The sequence below is a fragment of the Manis javanica genome, chromosome 4, assembly GCF_040802235.1.
Source record: "Manis javanica isolate MJ-LG chromosome 4, MJ_LKY, whole genome shotgun sequence".
In the NCBI taxonomy this organism is placed as follows: Eukaryota; Metazoa; Chordata; class Mammalia; order Pholidota; family Manidae; genus Manis; species Manis javanica.
This window is the reverse complement of record NC_133159.1, coordinates 116,829,135-116,852,627: the sequence shown is the minus strand read 5'-3', so window position 1 is coordinate 116,852,627 and position 23,493 is coordinate 116,829,135. Positions and strand designations below refer to the sequence as shown.

At 41.3% G+C, this 23,493-nt stretch overlaps 1 protein-coding gene across 6 annotated transcripts in view; it reads left to right on the top strand.

The window, feature by feature from the left end:
• Nucleotides 1-17,908, top strand: part of AKAP10 (A-kinase anchoring protein 10) — a 77,496-nt gene extending 59,588 nt beyond the window's left edge. For 5 of the 6 annotated variants that reach the window (XM_073234741.1, XM_037012955.2, XM_037012947.2 and 2 more), the window contains 4 exons: nucleotides 11,275-11,327; nucleotides 11,950-12,045; nucleotides 14,374-14,433; nucleotides 16,248-17,908. In XM_073234741.1, the coding sequence (XP_073090842.1) occupies nucleotides 11,275-11,327; nucleotides 11,950-12,045; nucleotides 14,374-14,394 (170 nt within the window). In that variant the 3' untranslated portion in view covers nucleotides 14,395-14,433; nucleotides 16,248-17,908. The remainder of the gene's footprint in view (nucleotides 1-11,274; nucleotides 11,328-11,949; nucleotides 12,046-14,373; nucleotides 14,434-16,247) is intronic. The other variant, XM_037012950.2, reaches the window with a different exon arrangement.
• Nucleotides 17,909-23,493: the final 5,585 nt, after the last annotated feature.

Below are 23,493 nucleotides of genomic sequence, written 5' to 3'. Positions count from 1 at the left end.
AGACCAAGAAAGGGGCTGTTACTATTTGACCGTATTAGTTCTTACAGATAATTTTACTTCCTGCTTTGCCAGAGAAGTCTGAGGTACACATTTGGGAAAAGTATAGACTACAGGAAGTATACACAGTTCATTCAGTAAATCATCTGAGTGCTGCTGTGCAGTCATAGTCATTCCCTGGGCAGGTGAACAATTGCCATTAAGAAACTAACAGTCTAGTAGTATCTTTGGTTGGGTAGAATGTGAGTACTCAGAAGAGGTCACTACACAACATCTGTGGGATGTTGGCCAAGAGGACACTACATTGTCAGGTAGCTTCTCAGTGAAGATAATGGGGTCTCCAGTACTAATAATATTTCTCAGCTCTTAGATTTTTTTTTAAGCTGGTCTTATTCCTCTAATAGCTCATGAAGAAGAAGTATTACTGCTCCAGGGTACAGGTGTCAGGTGTTCACAGTTTCATTTTGTTTTATATGGATTAAGATATATTGTAAGTAGTTAAAAATATACAAGAAACTTTTTCCCAAACCATTGTCTCTGCTCATTCTATTCATTGCCTCTTCATATTATTTATTTATTCATTCATTCTCAAATATGAGTGCTTACAATATGCACTTACTGTGTTAGATACTGGGAAGAAAATTAAATGGCCTGTTCTCATGGAGTTCCTGTTAGAGTGGAGGAGACAGTAAACAGATAAATACACTGTATGTACTTGTGTTTGTTTTTAAGCATATATAAGCAGAGTGAGGGACTGGAAGAGGAGTTGAAAGTTTTTCTTTAGAAGTGGTTGTTAGGAAAGATTGCACTGAGGAATTACCATTTTGAGTAGAGACCTGAGCAGAATAGGGGAGTAAGCCCTTGCAAGACCTGGAAGTAAGGGTGTTCTTGGTGGATGGAACAAAAATAGAGGCCCTGAATCTTAATAGCTCAGCATGATCAAGAAATAGCAGGACCGGTGTGGCTGAGGAGGACTGAGCCGAGGAATGAGTGGTAGAAGGTAGGTGAAGTTGGGAGGGTCACCACAGACCATGTAGGAAGTTGGAAGTGTTGGGGACACATTGGAAATTGGATCAGGGAAGTAATGTGGTGAATGCTGTAAAGGGCTGGTTCTGGCAGCTGTTTGGAAAACAGTATGAGCAGATTTAGGAGGAGAAACAGAGAAACAGCATTCTTGCTAATGTTTAAGAAAGGGATGATGGTTGTGGTTGTGGATTAGGCAGTGAAAGAATGGTCAGGTTTGGGTTAGACTTGAAGATAGAGGCAGCAGGATTGTATGTCTACAAGCAAAAAGCTCATCCATCAGGTTACTTGCTTGTTAATTATTATATATTAATATAATTGAGACATGCCTATGTAATGAATAGTAATCTCTGCAATTTGAGTAAATACATCCCTATATCCTGGTGCTTCCTTTAGTTGTCCAGATGTCTATTTTAATTCAAGTATGTTTTCGGTAAGTAAGTGACATAATGTGGGAGCCTACAGATTCACCTCATTCACTCATAAGGCATGTGAGTGATTCCTGTGTGCCAGACACTGTGCTAGACGCCAAGGATACAAATAGATGGTGTATTCTTGGTTTAATTGAGCTTAGTCCCTTTTTATGACCCTGACTTGATGAGCCTCTTTGCTAGTTGTTCTATAAATGCCCAACCTTCTGGATTTTCCTGGTTGTACTGTTTGACTTATTTCTTTCTCCCTTGTATTCTTGTAAACTGGAAGTTTTACCTCAAGTCTTGATGATTTGAGCTACACGTTTTGGTTAGAATACATCATAGGTAATGTTGTATATGATGTTTGTAAAAGGACACACACATGCGTGTGCACAAGGCCTGAAAGGATGCACATAATATGTGACAGATTACTTTAGGGATAAGAAGGGGAGGTACCTTTTACTTTTCATTATACCCTTTTCCTCTCGTTTTTAAATTTTCTTACCCTACGTGCTTTACATCTTGGTTACCCACCCTTCTCTTCCCCCATGCTTCCTGCTTCATCTTTCCTGGGACCTGAATATTCCCTGCCTGCCTTGACAACTTTATCTTGACCTACTCTTCTGTTTTCAGACTAAGCTCTAATTTGACTTTTACTTTATTCTTTCCCTGAGGCCCATTCCCTTTTAGGGCCTGTATACTTGCTGTTTCCCCTGCCATGAAATTCCTGCAAAGACAGGCTCCTTCTCATCACAAATATTCTCCCTTCAGAGAGGACTTCCCAACCCACATGATCTAAAATACCACCTCTTTATGTTCTTATTCACTGCCAGAAATCATCTTGCTCATGTATTTGCATACTTGTTTATAGTCTATTTCTGTTTCATGACTAGAATATTCCCTTTCTGAGAGCAAGGATTTTGTCTCTCTTACTTGGCATTATATTCCCCGATGCTAAAATTATGCCTGGTGCACAGAAGGCACTCAAAAAATATTGATTGACCTAATTACTAGAATTTCAGTAGAGATTATCTGGGTGGTAATATTATGAGTCATATTTATTTTATTTAAGAAAAATACTGTTTTTTAAACTGACACAGACTCTTAAGTTTTCTTATCCAGCTTACCTCACACCCAAAATAATGGATATTTCTTAGTATTTTCAAGTTGATGCATATCTTAGATAATACATCTGTGGATACCATCTCCTCGTTCTCCAAGTGAAGAAATTGAGGATCAGGGAGACTGTAGCTTGTTGGGGATCACACAGCAGATTGGCAGCCATCCCCAGGCCTTTGGTTCAGAGTACCATTTTGACAGCAGCTTGCAGCTAGCTCGCCTTCCTCTCCTACCTTGGTGAGGGCAGCTACAGACAATGTTTGCCATGTAGCACCGATAGTTTCAGTTTGGGCTTTGAAACCCACGCATAGAGTACAGAGGAAAGGGTTGAGCTTTAAGAAGGGTGTATCTCAGAGACTTCTGAGAGTATGAGAACTTTGCTGTCAGGGCAAACAAGGTAGTTTTTTAAAACATTCAAATCATCTAGGAGAAGAGTGTAACAAGAAGGAATTGTAAAGGAAGTTGGGAAGCAGCCCCCTAGTGCCTGGGTGCAGTGCTGAGAGGTGAATGGGGATGAAGCTGTACTTACTTGTGAAAGAAAACCTTTGCATGCCACGTTAAGGAGCCGGGATTCCTGTCATAAAGACATTACGGATTTCTAAGCAGAGTACCAACAAAATGCATATTTCTGGCAATAGCATTTGAACGAATTGGAGTTGGGGAGAGAGAGGTACCAGCAAAATCAATTAACTAGAAGGATTAGTAGTGATGTAGGTAGAAGAAAAGGAGGATTGGAAGGTAGGTAGTGGTAGCAGGAATTAGAAATAAATCATTTATAAGACTTCCAAGGGGGGAGTCAAGAGATGCATCTGAGGTGGAATTTGGTGACGGATTTCATATGGAGAGTAAATGAGAAAGGTAGATTGAGTTTCATAACACAGGCTCTGGGTGAAATTTTTAAAAAATAAATTATACCTATTTTTCTTTTTATTATCATTTCTTATGGGTATCAACAGTGAGGATCTTCAATTATTAACAGAATAGTATTTTTTCTTTCTGTGTTATTTTTTTTTACAATGCCTTTATTGTTTTTGGTATCATTAATCTACAATTACATGAAGAACATTATGTTTACTAGGCTCCCCCCTTCACCAAGTCCCCCCCAACATACCCCATTACAGTCACTGTCCATCAGCGTAGTAAGATGCTATAAAGTCACTATTTGTCTTCTCTGTATTGCAGAGCTCACCCCGTACCCCACCCCCCCATTATACATGCGAATTGTAATGCCCCCTTTCTTTTTCCCACCCTTATCCCTCCCTTCCCAGCCATCCTCCCCAGTCCCTTTCCCTTTGGTAACTGTTAGTTCATTCTTCGGTTCTGTGATTCTGCTGCTGTTTTGTTCCTTCAGTTTTTCTTTGTTCTTATACTCCACAAATGAGTGAAATCATTTTGTACTTGTCTTTCTCCACCTGGCTTATTTCACTGAGCATAATACCCTCTAGCTCCATCCATGTTGTTGCAAATGGTAAGATTTGTTTTCTTCTTATGGCTGAATAATATTCCGTTGTGTATATGTACCACATCTCTATCCATTCATCTGCTGATTGACACTTAGGTTGCATCCATTTCTTGGCTATTGTAAATAGTGCTGCGATAAACGTAGGGGTGCATCTGTCTTTTTCAAACCAGGCTGCTGCATTCTTAGGGTAAATTCCTAGAAGTGGAATTCCAGGGTCAAATGGTATTTCTATTTTAGGCATTTTGAGGAACCTCCATACTGCTTTCCACAATGGTTAAACTAATTTACATTCCTACCAACAGTGTAGGAGGGTTCCCCTTTCTCCATAACCTCGCCAACATTTGTTGTTGTTTGTCTTTTGGATGGTGACGATCCTTACTGGTGTGAGGTGATATCTCATTGTGGTTTTAATTTGCATTTCTCTGATGAGTAACGACGTGGAGCATCTTTTCATGTGTCTGTTGGCCATCTGAATTTCTTCTTTGGAGAACTGTCTATTCAGCTCCTCTGCCCATTTTTTGATTGGATTCTTTGCTTTTTGTTTGTTGAGGTGCATGAGCTCTTTATATATTTTGGATGTCAGCCCTTTATCGGATCTGTCATTTATGAATATATTCTCCCATACTGTAGGATACCTTTTTCTTCTATTGATGGTGTCCTTTGCTGTACAGAAGCTTTTCAACTTGATGTAGTCCCACCTGTTCATTTTTGCTTTTGTTTCCCTTGCCCGGGGAGGTATGTTAATGAAGAAGTCACCCGTGTTTATGTCTAAGAGATTTTTGCCTATGTTTTTTTCTAAGAGTTTTATGGTTTCATGACTTGATTTCAGATCTTTGATCCGTTTTGAATTTACTTTTGTGTATGGGGTAGACAGTGATCCAGTTTCATTCTCTTAAATGTAGCTGTCCAGTTTTGCCAGCACCATCTGTTGAAGAGACTGTCATTTCCCCATTATATGTCCATGGCTCCTTTATCGTATATTAATTGGCCATATATATTTGCGTTAATGTTTGGAGTCTCTATTGTGTTCCACTGGTCTGTGGCTCTGTTCTTGTGCCAGTACCAAATTGTCTTGATTACTGTGGCTTTGTAGTAGAGTTTGAAGTTGGGGAGCGAGATCCCCCCAACTTTATTTTTCCTTCTCAAGATTGCTTTGGCCATTCAGGGTCTTTGGTGGTTCCATATGAATTTTTGAACTATTTGTTCCAGTTCGTTGAAGAATGCTGTTGGTAATTTGATAGGGATTGCATCGAATCTGTTTATTGCTTTGGGCACGATGGCCATTTTGACAATATTAATTCTTCCTAGCCAGGAGCATGGGATGAGTTTCTGTTTGTTAGTGTCCACTTTAATTTCTCTTAAGAGTATCTTGTACTTTTCAGGGTGTAAGTCTTTCACTTCCTTGGTTAGGTTTATTCCTAGGTATTTTGTTCTTTTTGATGCAATTGTGAATGGAATTGTTTTCCTGATCTCTCTTTCTATTAGTTCATTGTTATTGTGTAGGAAAGCCACAGATTTCTGTGTGTTAATTTTGTATCCTGCAACTTTGCTGAATTCCGATATTCTGGTAGCTTTGGATGGCGTCGTTAAGGTTTTTTATGTACAATATCATGTCATCTGCAAATAGTGACAGTTTGACTTCTTTATCAATCTGGATACCTTGTATTTCTTTGTTTTGTCTAATTGCCATGGCTAGGACCTCCAGTACTAAGTTGAATAACTGTGGGGAGAGTGGGCATCCCTGTCTTGTTCCTGATCTTAAAGGAAAAGCTTTCAGCTTCTTGCTGTTCAGTATGATGTTAGCTGTGGGTTTATCATATATGGCCTTTATTATGTTGAGGTACTTGCCCTCAATACCCATTTTGTTGAGAGTTTTTATCATGAATGGATGTTGAATTTTGTCGAATGTTTTTTCAGCATCTTTGGAGATGATCATGTGGTTTTTGTCCTTTTTGTTTATATGGTGGATGATGTTGATGGATTTTCGAATGTTGTACCATACTTGCGTCCCTAGGATGAATCCCACTTGGTCATGGTGTATGATCCCTTTGATGTATTTTTGAATTCGGTTTGCTAATATTTTGTTGAGTATCTTTGCATCTACGTTCATCAGGGATATTGGTCTGTGGTTTTCTTTTTTGGTGGGGTCTTTGCTTGGTTTTGGTATTAGGGTGATGCTGGCTTCATAGAATGAGTTTGGGACTTTTCCCTCCTCTTCTATTTTTTGGAAAACTTTAAGGAGAGTGGGTATTATGTCTTCTCTGTATGTCTGACAAAATTCCGCGGTAAATCCATCTGGCCCGGGGGTTTTGTTCTTGGGTAGTTTTTTGATTACCGCTTTAATGTCTTTGCTGGTAATTGGTCTGTTTAGATTTTCTGTTTTTTTCTGGGTCAGTCTTGGAAGGTTGTATTTTTCTAAGAATTTGTCCATTTCTCCTAGGTTTTCCAGCTTGTTAGCATATAGGTTTTCATAGTATTCTCTAATAATTCTTTGTATTTCTTTGGGGTCCATCATGATTTTTCCTTTCTCGTTTCTGATTCTGTTGATGTGTATTGACTCTCTTTTTCTTTTAATAAGTCTGGCTAGAGGCTTATCTATTTTGTTTATTTTCTCGAAGAACCAGCTCTTGGTTTCATTGATTTTTTATATTGTTATATTCTTCTCAATTTTATTCACTTCTTCTCTGATCTTTATTATGTCCCTCCTTCTGCTGACCTTAGGCCTCATTTGTTCTTTTTCCAGTTTCGGTAATTGTGACATTAGCCTATTCATTTGGGATTGTTCTTCCTTCTTTAAATATGCCTGGATTGCTATATAGTTTCCTCTTAAGACTGCTTTCGCTGTGTCCCACAGAAGTTGGGGCTTTGTATTGTTGTTGTCATTTGTTTCCATATATTGCTGGATCTCCATTTTAATTTGGTCATTGATCCATTGATTGTTTAGGAGCATGTTGTTGAGCCTCCATGTGTTTGTGAGCCTTTTTGCCTTCTTTGTACAATTTATTTCTAGTTTTATACCTTTGTGGTCTGAAAAGTTGGTTGGTAGGATTTCAATCTTTTTGAATTTACTGAGGTTCTTTTTGTGGCCTAGTATGTGGTCTGTTCTGGAGAATGTTCCATGTACACTTGAGAAGAATGTGTATCCTGTTGCTTTTGGATGTAGAGTTCTATAGATGTCTATTAGGTCCATCTGTTCTAGTGTGTTGTTCAGTGCCTCTATGTCCTTACTTATTTTCTGTCTGGTGGATCTGTCCTTTGGAATGAGTGGTGTGTTGAAGTCTCCCAAAATGAATGCATTGCATTCTATTTCCTCCTTTAATTCTGTTAGTATTTGTTTCACATATGTTGGTGCTCCTGTAGTGGTTGCATGTATGTTTATAATGGTTATATCCTCTTATTGGACTGAGCCCTTTATCATTATGTAATGTCCTTCTTTATCTCTTGTTACTTTCTTTGTTTTGAAGTCTATTTTGTTTGATACTAGTACTGCAACACCTGCTTTTTTCTCCCTGTTGTTTGCATGAAATATCTTTTTCTGTCTTTTGACTTTTAATCTGTGCATGTCTTTGGGTTTATGGTGAGTCTCTTGTAAGCAGCATATAGATGGATCTTGCTTTTTTATCCATTCTATTACTCTGTGTCTTTTGATTGGTGCATTCAGTCCTTCTACATTTAGGTTGATTATTGAAAGATATGTACTTATTGCCATTGCAGGTTTTAAGTTTGTGGTTACCAAAGGTTCAAGGTTAGCTTCTTTACTGCCTTACTGTCTAACTTACCTTGCGTATTGAGCTATTATAAACACAGTCTGATGATTCCTTATTTCTCTCCCTTCTTATTCCTCCTCCTCCATTCTTCATATGTTGGGTGTTTTGTTCTGTACTCTTTTTAGGAGTGCTCCCATCTAGAGCAGTCCCTCTAAAATACCCTGTAGAGGTGGTTTGTGGAGGCAAATTCCCTCAACTTTCGCTTGTCTGGCAATTGTTTAATCCCTCCTTCATATTTAAATGATAATCGTGCTGGATACAGTATCCTTGGTTCAAGGCCCTTCTGTTTCATTGCATTAAATATATCATGCCATTCTCTTCTGGCCTGTAGGGTTTCTGTTGAGAAGTCTGATGATAGCCTGATGGGTTTTCCTTTGTAGGTGACCATTTTTTTCTCTCTCTCACTGCCTTTAATACTCTGTCCTGGTCCTTGATCTTTGCCATTTTAATTATTATGTGTCTTGGTGTTGTCCTCTTTGGGTCCCTTCTGTTGGGAGTTCTGTGTACTTCCATAGTCTGAGCAACTATTTCCTCCCCCAGTTTGGGGAAGTTCTCAGCAATTATTTCTTCAAAGACACTTTCCATCCCTTTTTCGCTCTCTTCTTCTTCTGGTACCCCTATAATGCGGATATTGTTCCTTTTGGATTGGTCGCACAGTTCTCTTAATATTGTTTCGTTTCTGGAGATCCTTTTATCTCTCTCTGCATCAGCTTCTATGCATTCCTGTTCTCTGGTTTCTATTCCATTAATGGCCTCCTGCATCCTGTCCATTCTGCTTTTAAGTCCTTCCAGAGATTGCTTTATTTCTGTAGTCTCCCTCTGTACTTGCTCCTTTAGCTCTTGCATATTTCTCTGCAGATCCATCAGCATGTTCATGATTTTTATTTTGAATTTTTTTTCAGGAAGACTGGTTAGGTCTATCTCCGTAGGTCCTCTCTCAGGGGTTGTCTGGACTATTTGGACTGGACTAAATTTCTCTGCCTTTTCATGGTGATAGCAGTGGCTATAGGCAGGTGGCAGATGTGTCAGCTGGGAGAAGAAAGTCCTTTACTGCTTGTTGGACCCTTTGCCCTTCTGTGATGCCTGTGTCAGTTACCCGCACTCCTGGAGCAGCCACCGGGTTATTCCCCTAAGCTGCTGTGGGTGGGGTCTCTGTCAGAGCAGTGTAGAGCCCTGGGCGGAGTGGCTGGCACGCCGGGTGCACTCCTCCGCGATAGTGGCGCCCCTGCTGGGCAGCTGTGTGCCGACAGTGGCCTTTGGGTCTGGCCCGGGCGGGTGTGTATCAGGCTGGGATTCCGGCCGGCTGCTGGGAGCACGGCTGCTCCTGGGCTGCTCCTCCGCCTCTGCCGCCGGCTCCCACAGGTCACTCCCAGGCCCCTCTGGCACCGCGGTTGCTGGTGCACGCAGGCCCCTCCTGGGACACTCAGTCGCCGCTGCCGTGGGCTTGCGTGGACCTCTCCTGGGCCCCTGTGGCACCACGGCTGCTGACACGCACGGGCTGCTCCTGGTCCCCTCTGGCCCTGCTGCCCCTGGCACATGCTGCTGCTTTCCCACTACTGGGCCGGTGTATTGGGGTCTGCGCCAGTTGGGGGAATGACTGGCAGGCTGCTTAGTGCCGTGAGGGGCTTCAGAGGTGCGATGCTGCCCAGGGGGTTAGGGCTCCTAACGTTTCCTGGGATTCCCAGCTGCTGGCTAAGTGTGCTGGGATGACTTCGCCCAGCTGTGGGGTCCCTATCTCCTTAAGACTTGCAAAACACACTCGCTTTTCTTTTGTCTCAGGGGCGCCAGTTGCGGGGACCTACCCGCAGGTTTTGCTTTTCCGTTTCTCTACTATCCAGCACCCCGTGCACCTTGTGTCTGTGCTCCGGGTGTGGATTTCTAGAGTTGGTTGTTTAGCAGTCCTGGGCTTTCACTCCCTCCCCGTTCCGACTCCTTTCTTCCCACCGGGTTCTGGGGTGGGGGAGCGTTCGGGTCCTGCCTGGCCGCGGCTTGTATCTTACCCCCTTCGTGTGATGTTCATTCTCGCACATCTCCTGGCTGTTGTATTGCATCCACTGGTGTCTCTATTAGGAATAGTTGTATTTATTGTCTTTTCATAAATATATATGTTTTTGGGATTTGATTTCCACTGAACTACTCACGCTGCCATCTTGGCTCTGCCTCCTGATATTAATTTTTAATAGAGGACCAAATTATTTTGTGAGATAGACAAGAAAGGATACATGGAAGACAGATGAGCAGAATTTGGGACATGGTAAGTTTGAGAAGCCTTTGGAAAATTTCTAAGTATAAAAACCAAAAACAAGTTTTTTAGTTAAAGCCATAGAGGTGATGCAATGCCCCAACATGGTTGAAGGAGAAAAGAAGGCTTGGATGGGATCCTGGAAGAGCTCCGTGTTAAAAGGGGAGGGAATGCACAGAGAGTAGTGAGAGATGTGAGTGTTAAAAGGAGAGAGTGTTAGCAAGTGGGAATCTGTCAACAGTATGACTGTAGGTGAGCCTAAAGAGAAAGCAGCGTGTTGGTTAATTCATCAGCTATTTGAGACTTCAGGCAGAGCATGTAAAGCTATGGCGCTGTTGACTGTGCTTGGCCATAAAATTTAACAAGACCAGTATCCAAACTTTTAGCTAATACTAAAAATTATTAAGGAAAAATGATCCAGATTTCATATTTTTCATGAATGCTGTGTATAGTTCTGTCCCTGTCACTGAATTAATCAGGACCTTGGCTAAGAAATAATCTTCCAGCCACTTGGTTTAAAGCAAAGTTAGGATATAAACATATTTGTATTAATTTAAGGATAAGCTTAATTATATGGAAATAGAGCCTAGTTTACATCCTTGATGATTCTTCAGTCTTTGAGTACACATATAGATAGGCTTGTATGTTTCCTAGAAAGTTGAGGCGTACCATGGCTTGGACAGAGCTTGGCTCTTTAAACTTCTTCTCTTATTACCAAAGTAATTTATACAGACCATAGATCCAGCACATAACAGCACAATTTCTACAAGAAGCCATTTGTAGAGCTGGTCTGGAAGGTTTGGGTACATAATGAGTGAATTGATACCTGCTGGTATATTGCTAGATTCTTACCCAAGTCCAAATCCTGATCATGGTTTTGTTTTGCTCTTTCAATGTTTGCTTCAAGTCTGACCCTAGATGGTAGTTTTTTTCATCAAGTCAGGAGAGTAGAAGAAAAATCAAGAACTCTGAAGCTGCTTTTCAAAAGTTTTTGAACTGTGGTGTTTGCAAGTACTCTGTTATGAAGACAATATAATCAATTTATATTGTCCTTATATAATAATATAGAGTTTATAATATAACAGTTTATCATATAAATATAATAGTTTCTAGTAATGGTAATATTCCTTAATGTTTGGGGTGAGATTGTACAAAAAAGTATCCATGTCTGGAAGTAGCTTTTAAGTAAGAGCATTTTTTAATGTAAGATTATGCTTAAAATCTACATTCAATTTTGGCTTTGTTTACTAGGATCCATGTTCTCACAAGCAATGAAGAAATGGGTACAAGGAAATACTGATGAGGTAAATTCTACTTTTAGTGTTAAGAGATCCCTGTTTATTAGTGGCACCTTGTCTAAGTAAGATTTTAAGTTTTCTCTTTCCCACATTTAAGAAATGTGGCACATTACTGATCTCTTATCCAGATGTAACAAAAAAGGGTGGACCCTCTTAGCATCTCATAGCTGGCTGGTGGAGGCAGTGGAGATATCTTCAGTGTGAAGACTGTGACCACTGAAAAATATCCATGCATTCAAGTGTCCACCAACCAGCAGGCTTTAGTAATCAGTGCAGTACTAAAGTTCAGTTGTTTCCTTCCTCACTGTCAGTTTTACTTTAAGAAGTAAAGGCTTGCATTTGAATAGTTAAGTTGAGAAATGGGAGTGGAAAAGAAAACTGTTTTGTTTTGATCATCTAATGTGAAAATAGTCACAATGTTGGGTACCCAGTAGCTAACTCTGGAACAATGAATCGCATGTTAATATCAGCTAGCTGGTGGCCCAGGCCCTTTCATACATGGGAATATGCTTCTTATCCAAATGAATAGAAACAACATGCATATATAGCTGTGTTTCGAGCACTGATGTTGTATGTCTTGATTATTCTAATGAATAACTGTTATCAACAGTTGGATTATTTCTTTTAGGCCCAGGAAGAGCTAGCTTGGAAGATTGCTAAAATGATAGTCAGTGATGTTATGCAACAGGCGCAGTGTGATCAACCATTGGAGAAGACTACAAAGGTAAGGGCGACTTGAGTCTGATTCAGCTTGTGTACAACTGGGAAGAATTAGATTCTGGATAGGTAAAATGAGGAAGGAACATCGGGAGCTTCTCTTCCACTTCTGCTTTGAAGAATTAACTGCGGAGGAATTGCTCTCTCATCAAAACAACTAGAAAACTGACAAACTGAAGTATAACAACTGTTTGCAGATACAGGAAAGAAGAGTGACATTGAGGTGGTCCCTAACTCACTGCCGTGCAGTAGTTTCCAAAGTGCAGGAGGAGAAAGCCAGCAGCATGATAGTTTTGCTGAACTGAGGAGTCAGAAATTGAAGTTTGGAGAGCCCAGGGTGGCTAGAGGTCAGAGGGTTGAGTACTGGACACGAAGGTGCCACACAGTATGACTGCTGCAGAGATATTTACAGATGTGTCTTCAGGTCCTTTGCCAAATACTGACCTGTGCATGTGTTGGGTGAAAATGTCCATGAGGCTAGGGAAAGAACTACCAGAAATTAGTAGGCAGAACTTTCTGGAATATGGGGCTAGGAATAGTTTGTGTTTTACTCACTAGTGTGGACAGATACAATTATAATACACGAGGCATTGGGTGGCATCCTCAGAAACATTACACATTACTCCTAGAGCTAATTTAGCTCTAGAGTAGAGTGCCTTACCAAGCTTAAAAGCAACTTTTGAAAGGACCAGACTGCTTTGTGAGTAGTAATTGCATGCCAGCACAAAGGCCAACGCTCTTTAAAGGAACACAACAAAATTCAGCACTCAACCATGTAAAAAACCATGTCTAAAATATAATTATGTGAGGTGATAGATGTATTAACTACCCTTACTGTGGGAATCATTTGCAGTATACATATGTATAAAATCATCACATTATACACCTTAAACTTACACAGTGTTATGTATGTCAGCTATACCATTAAAATTGGGGTTGGCAGGGAGAGATTGAATTTGTACTTAAAACCTCTCTACAAAGAAAACTCTAGGCCCGCATTGAATTTAAAGAAGAAATAATAGCAATTCTAGACAGAATTCAAGAAAATCAAAGAAGAGGTAATATTTCCTAATACATTCTGAGGCCAGCATTACCTTAACACCCAAACACCAGACAAAGATACTACAAGAAAACTACAGACTAATATCCCTCATGAACATACATGCAAAATACTTAACAAAGAATAAGGAAACCAATCAGCAACATATAAAAAGGATAATGCATCCTGACAAGTGGGGGTTATCCCAAGAAAGTAAGTTTGCTTTAATAACTGAAAATCAGTTACTGTTAATTCATCATAAAAATAAAAACATGATTATTTCAGTAAGTGAAGATAAAGAATTTGACAAAATTCAACGACCATTGATGCCAAAATTCTCAGGAAACTATGAGTAGATGGGAACTTCCTAGACCTGATAAAACTAACAGTTAAAATCTTATTTAATGGGGAAAGACTGAATACTTCCTTTTATGTAGGAAAAAGGCAAGGATTTCCACTCTTAGGATCCTAGCCAGTGCAAAAAGGCAACGGAAAAAAAAGCATATAGATGGTAAACGAAAGAGTAAAACTGGTTTTCTTTACAGAGGTATCATCATTTACACAGTAATGCCTAAAGCTGCTCTGTCCATTATGGTAGTGACTACCCGTGTTTGAACAATATAGAACATTTCCATCATCACAAAAAGTTCTGTTGGACAGTAGTGTCTTGGAATCTACAAAAAAGCTGTTAGAACCAATATTTTTAGCAGTGCTGCAAGATAATCAAACAAAAATGAACCGTATTTCTATTTAGTAGCAATTAACAATTGGAAATTTAAATTAAAAAAACAATAGTCTATAGTAGCATCCCCAAACATAAAATTCATAAGAATATATTTATATTTAATGAAATAAGTGCAAGATTTGTCCAATATAGACTACAGAACAACTGAGCAGAATTAAACATTTAAATAAAAAACAAATCATGTCTGTGAATCAGCAGAAGAACTCAACCTTGTTAAGGTGTCGTTTCTTCCCATGAGGATGATGATGACTGAGGTATAATTGTCAACACATTATATTAGTTTTAGGTGCACAACATAATTATTCAGTAATATTTGTATACATTGTGAAATGATTGCCACAGTAAGTCTAGTTAATTAACGTCACCACCATCCCCAGGCTGTGAGGGATTATGCATTGTAAGTCAGGTTGGTTCTCAGCTTTTTCCATGTTAGTCTTAGGACTGAGTTTTTGTGTCTCCTGTCATTTACCGCTCATCCATTTGCTTTCAGCTTCTGAAATTTTATTGGTGCCTTTTCTCTCATTTGCTTTTTTGTTTTTTTGTTTTTTAAGTGCTATTTTAGGAAGAAGTGAATTGAATGGCTGTGATCAATCCTCCATCTTTGTTTGGAGGTCAGTAGCTATAATTGTTAGGAAATTCTTGCCACAAGCTAATACTGTTTCTCTATAGCTTCACCATTTGGTTCCAGTTTTGCCCATGAGAGCCACCAAATAACCTTCAGAAAATTAAAGACAGCCATTTACTACCCCCAGTCTTTTCTTCAAGCCAGACATTCCCAGTTCTTTCACAGTTCTACTTTTCCTAACTTGAGTTGATTCTCAAAGACATAATGTGATAGGATAATTTCTGCTCATGTAATTTGTGAAGGCATTAAACCATCATTTACATTAGCAAACATTAGGACACAGTTAAATATGTTCAGATGGTGTCCCATATAACCCTTAGTAGTTTGAAGGGCTTAAATTTAGATTTAAGTCCAGCATCACCCTTTCCTTGCCAACTCTCTACTCTGCCAGTCATTACCAGAGCTTGGTTTTATTGTGAACTTTTTTTTCATTCAAGGCTCTGTTCACTTTTGCAGACTCTTTCCTTTTTCTGTGTAAGGGGTGATAATCTTTGTCTATATTTATCTTCACTAGCTCAATAAACCTAAAATAGCAAAGAGCAAGGTAAAGGTGTAGATAAAAGATAAAAGAAGCGCAAGGTAGTTATTTTTGTGATTCCCCATTATCATATTGATGAGCAAGTGTTTGACAATATGAAACGTATTCTTGGGAAACCATTTTGGAAATCAGATGTTCAAGGCTTTTCATTTGAATTGTATGTTCAGGTTTTGTTACCACCATGTGCTTTTTCATTTTTAGGATATGCAGTTATATAGCTTGCTATATTTTGTTTTTTAAGCTTGCTAGGCCTTCTCTTTGGCTGGCCAGGATGTCTGTCCAGCCTGTCCTTTAGAGATCAGTAGTGTATTGATATGGAAAAAGCACTAGGCTAGCACAAATGTTTCGATCCATTTTTAGTCAATATGTGTGACCTTTTTGCAAGTTATTTCCTCCTCCAACCCCTTATTTCCTCATCAGTACTTCAGAGAAATTGGACAAGAAATTCTCGTAAGATCTCCTTCTAATTTTCATTCTATGATTAAATAAATGTGGGAAGTCCCACATCCACAAAGAAGTACCCAGCCTCTTTGGCCCATGTTGATACCTGAGTGCTTTGAATCTCCTGCTCCACATTTGTCTGTAGAAGATACATGGGCATTTAACGGCAGCTACCTCACAGCATTCCTGATTTGTTTCATGTGTGTGTGTCCCTTCCCACAAATAGCAAGGACATGTTTTCTGTGATGTTTGTTTCCTCCCCAGTGCTGGGAGTAAAGGGGCATGCAGCCTCCAGAGCTTGGTCTTAGGAGGCAAGAAGGTCAGAATTCTTTTTTTTCTTTCTAAAGACGTTAAGAGTATCCCCTGTTGTGGCTCTGTCTGCATTTAATAAATCTCCTCTGCGTGGTCATGTAGGTTTGGGTTTTTCCCTGTTACCAGCAATACTTTATGAATGTCTGTATAAGTCTTTGATCTGTCTTAAGAGTATGCTGTAGGATTAATTCATAGAGGCAGAATTACTGTGTCAGAGAGTAGATACTTTGCTCTAATATCTATTACCAAAATGGAAAGCAAGTCTGGTGCCAGTCCTTGTTAATGTAACCTTGGGTGAGTTGCTTGATCTCTTTAAGCTTCCATTCACTCAAAGACAAAAATAATGATAGTCTGATATTTCACCTCACATGAGTGTAGCCAGATCCTGGCTGTCATGAGTGATAGTGTTATCGTAAACACTATGTGTTGATTCTCTTCTTCCTTAATCTGCAATGATAATATGTACTGGTTATAGAAATGTACCTTACTTTTCTCTTTTTCTTTTTCAGCTATGACTCAAGACCTGAGAGAAAGGAAATCTGCTTTTGAAAAATAAGAGAACATTTTTCCTTTGGTTTGATTCTTCAACACAGCCAGTGAAAACAAAGCACTGTATTTCTTTCACAGATATATCACTCTTGTTCCCAAGGAAGAACAGCAGACAATCTTAGACCTCCACCATAAGCAGAGTGACATGTAGACATACTTGCTGCACATGATGTTCACACAGTGGAAGTCAAAGAGACAAAGTGGTATTGTTTACATTACTAGAAAATTAGTAGTTTCCAATGGCAATAACCCATTTATGAAAGAGTTCTAGTCCACTGGAATAGACAGGGACCACATACTGTGCGAGGGAGGTGAGCATGGAGCTGGTGTTTGATGCACAATCTGTAGCAGCGACCCATCCCCACCAGCGTCATAAAGGTGGTGCTGAGGTGTTTGCTTGGCCTCCAGGAGCGGGCAGAGCAGCAGCGCGCTCGTAAGTGGGGGTCGCAGGCCCATTATGCAGTTCGCCTTCACAGAGGCATTAATTTGCAAGGAAGCTGCCAGGGCATGTGCAGGTCACAGTGACATTGTCCTTCCCTTTGGTCACAGTATAGAATTTTCACATTTTAATTGCTCCTGAGATGCAGTATACTAAAACCAGTGTGTCCCCTGCTCCTTTAATTTGAGCACTAGGCCTTGTTCTTCTGGAATTTTGTGCTCCGACTTACTTAAATTTCCCTTCAGAGTATATGTAGAAAGGAATAAATAATAATGATCACTCTGGTTTTTCCTCGTAAAATACCTTAGACAAAATGTCGATTCCCAGATTGTATGAATTTTTTTGAAGAAGGTGGGCAGGCATAGAGGAAAAGCACCCACCTCTGCCTGCCTCCCCTTGGCTGTGAGCTGGGAAGTGTGCATCTGGGGCCTCCTTTTTCCTTTCTTTTGGGACTGTGGGTGACCCCCTCACTGCACTTTCTCTTAGTTGGCTTCTGGATCCAGCCCGTGCCTCCATCATGGGCCTGCACCGTTGGTGAGCACACCCCACTAGCCTGGTGTTGGTGCTTCCTCACCGGGTGTGACTGTTTGAGGGGAAAGAACATTTTCTAAGGTGTTAGTGCTTTTGCTCAGACTTTGCAAAAAAAAAAAAAATATATATATATATATATATATAAAATTATTAATCACCTTTGTCTCGAGAAAGTCTTGAATGAATAGAGATTTATTCCATTGCAATATTTGATTGTATAACGGCACACTGTTTCATCAACAGAAGCAAAAAGGCTATATTTTTGGTACTGTGTACCACCTCTGTTATTCTTCTAAAATGAAGTATTCATGTACTTAAACCATATGCTATTTAATTGTGTTTGATTTTAAAATATATATGTATATATCTATGAATTATATTTAAAATTGTGTCAACTTTCTGCTTTCAGGGCATTTATGGCTCTTCTATTGAAATGTGTTGATTCTTCCAAATATTTCCATTTGCTTTACAAAAACCCAGACCACGAGCCACTCCTGGACTTAGCCTTGTGTTTGGACGTTTTATTAGGTGTACATGCTGTGATTAACTCGTTTTGTTCTTTTAACAAAATATGTCTGTCCTTTCACTTTGCTTTGTCTTTAACAGAAAAGCAATATAAAGGTCATAGAATAAAATGTGGTTATGGGTGACTTGCTGCCTCTGCATGTTTTGGAGTAATTTCTGGAAGATTCTAGCCTTTTTAAACTGTGCTTTCAGTTAAAGTAATATGTAGTAATTTCTTTGTATACATTTTGTGCTGAGCTAGAGATGTCAGTAGTTGTAAGGTTCTTTTTTATAAGGAGGAGAGTAGCAGGTTTGAAACTCGGTTCCTTTTTTCTGCTCTACCTGCTGTGGGACTCAGAAGCAGAGTTGGCCTGAAATTATTAGCCAGATGTAGTATTTGATCTAAAGTAGATCCTTGTACTCATTTTAAAATTGGAATTGGATTCATCTGACATTGAGCATCTACCTATGTTTCAGGCTTTATGCAGAGTACCCACAAAATATGATTCCCTGGCAGAACTCAGTTGAACACCATCTTTATCATGTCACTGACATCAACACAAATTGTTATTAAAAAAGGAAAGATGTTAGTGAGAAAGTGATACCTTTATAACTTGATGTAAGACACCACTCCTGTAAGATTTTATGAAAGTAAAAGGCAAATGACAACCAAGTCCAGTGAAGAGCAGTAAAGAGGGAGTGACTTTTTGTACTTGTGTTTCAAAATTCAGTAGAGCTTAATGAAATGTGATTTATATTTCTAGAGCTTTAGCTAGTTCAATAGGAATTTTGAGGGGAAGGTCACCATGAATAATAGAAAATCCAAACTTCTTTGTTTTATTAAAGTACTGACAACTTAGCTCCTGCTGAAGCTGTTGCCCTCTGTCTGATGGCACTGTTTAGGTACCCACCCAACTCATGCTGACCTCTCCCTCCAACAGGAGTGGGGCAAGTTTGTGTACAGCGACCCTTCCCTCTCCTTCTTCCCTCCCCCACATGCCTATTGACTGGATTGGGGTTGAACTCTTGATCCAAAGAGCCCAAGAAGATTCTTTATCTTAAGAATTTTGCAGGGGACAGGAGAGAGCTCACTGTCTGGGATAATAGCTTATGTGGGACATGAAGTCAGGACCTGTGAACTGCCACTGCATGGACAAGCAGAGAGGTTTAGTAGAAATACCAGACACATGAGGGCAGGTGAATCTGAGAGCAGCTGCACTGGTAGCCTTGTGGACTTGGCTGGTTTCTGGATCTCTTCCTACTGGACTTCGTTTAACCCTCAGGTATTCTCAGAATTCATTTTGGTTTTTAAAAACCACTCTGAAGTGAGTTTGTATTACATGTAACCAAAGGACCTTGACTATTATACCAGACTGCTCTAACAGTTGGTGTGTTCTTGGCTTGTTCCCACAGTACTGCTGAATTCTGGAGAATTCTTCAGTGAACCATCCTTGGTCACTTGTATATTCTCTCAAAATGCAGTCCTAAAGTAATGGAACTAGAAAACACCCTCGTTTTTGCAGGGAGAAGTTACTAAGGCTTGGAAAAGGGTAGGTCCATGGCCTGTTTTGGGATAGTCATTAGACTCAGGCCTTCTGGAGTAGGGCCTTTTCATGCTGCCCCACATCCTTCTGAAGGATTAACACCATCCCCACTTTAGCAACTATCCGGAAATAGAGGGCATTTCTGTTAATGAGCAACTGATACGAAACTTCAAATGAAGGGCAGTAATTGTTACGAAATTCGTAAATGCTGACCACTTCGGTGGTCACCACAAGGCCAGGTTTCTGGCCTTTGGCCGGAGCCACAAGTGGGAATAAATGCCAATAGTTACCGTAGGAAGCCCCTTAAAGATAAGCACTGTAGGCATCTGGGAGGCCTCTCTGGTTGGGCAGGACTGGGAATGGCTCAAGATAGGAAGTGTGGTTCTATATGGATTTTGAGCAGGTGGAAATGGCCATGACGGACGTTGGGAGGACTGGTGTGAGCAAAGGCTTGGAGGGCATTCATACTCGGGGAGAAAAGCCCTTCTGCTTGCCTGTCACAAGGTGGATAGTATTTCTGCCTTAGTAGCTATGTACAAACAAATATTTCCTCAGTCCCTTTCCCTCACACTGCCTGCCCTATCAACAGTCGGTGTCACATTGCTCCTGCCTAACGGGATGGCTGTGCACCACGAACACCTACAGGACTGCTGCGCAGTCCTCCTGAGGAGCACTCATGAGCACAGGCTGGGGCTGCTGGACCTATGTAGGTAGGCACGGTGCCTAGAGAGAGTGGGCCTAAGTTCACTCCAAGGGCCCTGTGATTTGCCGGGGAGCAATGAGAAAAGGATTGTAGTGATAGTCATTTCCCCTGACTTCAGATACCCTAGCCCCCCACCTTGAATGTCCCTGAAGGCGCTCCCTAAATGATCCCAAGCTGGCATCTGCCTACATTTATGGTAGGAATCCCAGACGCCATCCGCCTTACAATCCACCTTGGAAGACCCGCTGAAGAGCCCCGGGAGCTGAATAAGTGCAGCTCTTAAGTAGTGGGCTCAGCCTTGCTCACCAAAGTCCAGCAGGCTCTCAGACCCTAGGTTTCCTCATCTGGGCAGAGAGCAACCTTTGTTCCTCCTAGTAACAAGTGTTCACCCATTCAAAAGTGTTTTAATGCCTACTGAGTGGCAGGCACTGTTTATGGTACAGGATGCAGGAAGGAATAAACTTCAGGCCCCCTGGAGCTTCCACTCCACTGAGGAGGAGATGAAAGTTGGAAGTGCCATCTAAAATGTATGCTTGGCATTTTTGACTCAAGATAGCCTTTTGAGCCTATTTAACACTCATTCCTTCCACAGTTCTGTGAGCAGTCACCAGACTTTCCTGACCCATAGGGAGACCTACAGGGAGACCCACAAGGAGAAAGGTGCCTGAGGAGGGGTCAGCCTTTCATGACCTCTGACCTCACTTCCACGAGCTGCCTTCCAGCTCAAGGGCTGGTTGCAGTGCCATTCCATCTGCAATACTAAACACTCAGGTGTTCACCTCATTGACAAGGAGCGGGTACCTTGACATCTGAGGGCATCATGTCGGGCCCCTGAGTACGGTAGAAGGGGCCACAGGTTGGCCTCCTGCAGAGCTTTGTAAAATGTGAATTCTTAGGAACTGTAAACAAGACTAGTGTAAAGTTACTATATGTGTGTGATGTGAAATCCCAACCTTGGAAAGACCTAGCTAGCTGCTGAGCTGATTGCATGAGGTGATCAACTTCTGAATTCTACTTTAATTATGATGATAATATTAACCAGCATACTTGCATACTTACTGTGTACCAGGCCCCACCTCATTTGATGTGTATGGCACTCTTGTAAGTACTGGCTTTTCCCTTGTTAAGGTGAGGATCCTGGGGCTTCAGAGGAGAGGAATTCCCCAGGGTCTCAGCCAGGAGTCAAACCCAGGCAGCTGGGCTGCCCTTCTCCCCTCCTCTCTGCTCTGTTGCAAATCGTCATTGGCTCTTCTCTCTTCTGCAGCTTATTGGTACTCACACAAGACCAGTATAGCAAATGTCAAAGGTTTAAGGAAAAATTTAGGGGGCTGGGGCTTTAAAATTTATTAAAAACATTCCATCCATTACCTGAAAGTAGTAGATTTTAAGCTTTCACATGCATCAGGAACTTGTTAAAACATGGATTTCCTGGCCTAACCTGAGTTTCTGATTTAGAAGGTCTGGCGGCAGGGGGAAGCCTGAGAATGTGCATTTTAAACAAATATCCCACATGCTGCTTCTGCTCCAAAGACCTCACTTGTGAGAACCACCACCTTAAAACCTTTCTTGTAACGGGAGATAAATGCTTTCATTCCCTTGTACTGGAAATGCCCATGTTACACAGAAATGTAATTTGAGACCTGTGACTCATGATCCCCTCAAAGGAGCACATAAATCCTTTATGAGTGTTAGATGTTTATCAAACCCGAGTGCACCCAAACATCGCACACTGTCTTAGTCACTGGGCAGGTCTGAGATCATCCAGCCAAGTCTTGCCCCCTCTTGGTGTGAGACTTAGAAGAGGCCACAGGCCAGTCTCAGCCCCATGGTCTTCAGCTCCCTGGGCCCCAGTGCCCTTGCTGAGGGCAGTGCCCCTGACATCTCCAGGGCTAGACTTGGGGCTGTGGGGCTCACACCCAGGGTCCCAGCAGATCTTTTGCACAAATCTTGTCTGGTTCATTTCCTTCCAGTATGTCTTCCAGGTCCTTGATGCCCACTGCCCTCTGCGGTCCTGACATGCCTTTCCTGGCCTGTCTCTCTTGCTGTCCTTTTCGCAACCCTCCCTGGCATCTCACTGGTACCTTTCTCCCCCTCTTCATTTCCCTCCTCTCCATTTCTTCCTCAGCACACATTTCCTGAGAACCTGTATGTGCCTGTTCTAGTTACTGGGCACACAGCAGTGCCCAGAACAAACATACTGCCTGCCCTTCTTGCAGCTTGGAAAACACACGATTCATGCAACGAGTGTTGGGAGAGAGCAAGGGACCCAGCTGGGGGCAGCCTTGCTGGGCCCCTCTGTGATTCAAAGACTTCCTGATCCTCAGTTTCTCCAGAACATGTCCATTCTGCATGTATCTCTTCTCTTAAGATACCATTTCCGCATGTTGCCAGGCAGCTGCGTCTGGGAGGACTCTCCCTGTGCACCAGGTGAAACCTCAACCGCTGGAAGAGTGCAGAGAGACAAAGCGCAATTAAGTTGAGCAGTGAGAAAGATTTATTTAAATTTAAGCACTTGAGAGGAAAAGTGGGGGCATCCTCAGAGGAGAGGCGCTGAAAGGCTGGGGGTTCCCACTTGTAAGGATTTTTTTTTAGGAATGTGACAAAGGGCCAGTGGGTATGGACTTATAAAGTGGTCTCAAAATGCTCATATCCAGTGAGAGATATGTCTCTTCTATGATCAGTCCTCCAGGTAATTCTGCAAACTTAAAACAGGAAATTGGTTGGTTCCTCTACAGGATAGCAGCTTCCCTCTGGGAACATAGAAGTCAAGACCATCCTCCCTGCCCCCAAAGTGGGTTGAGTTATTGTCTGTTTGCTAAAGAATCTGTTAGGAATCTTACCTCCTAACTTTATGGTTTTTAAAATCTTAGCTTTAAGATGGAATCTTTCCTGTTCTTACTACACTGTTTATATATCAGCATTTTTCATCATAGGAAAAGTTAACCATGATGCTCATCCCATGTCCCTGCCCTGCCTCACTCAGTCTCAACACATGGTAGCCCCTCTCCCCTCCACATACACAACTAGCCCAGGACTTGGGATCAGCTTGCCCATGACCGGCAGCCCCTGGGGAGGCTGTCGCCTCTGCCATCTGCTTAGCTCCAGGACACTGCCAGCTATCTCTCCAAGCTTCCATCACTGCTTCCTTCCCACCCCAGGAAACGCCTGATCCACGATGAAAATTCACCCAACAGCCCACGGGCCCAGAGCTGTCTGGCCTTTTCTGTTCCCAAGAAAGTATTTACTCTTCAGCCACACCCACAGCAGACTTGGTCATTTCCCGCAACTGCTCTACCTCATGTCCACAACAAGCTCAAACTATGCACGTTTTCTATGGGATGGGCTAAAAGAGGGCTGGAGAGAAACAGGAGTTATTCCAGGGGCCATTTCTTCACTATTACAAGAGTTAGGTCGTAAACCAGTTCTTCAAAGCAGTTTCAAAAGCATTAAGAGTAGTTTTGCTGTAAGGATTTCAAACCTGCACC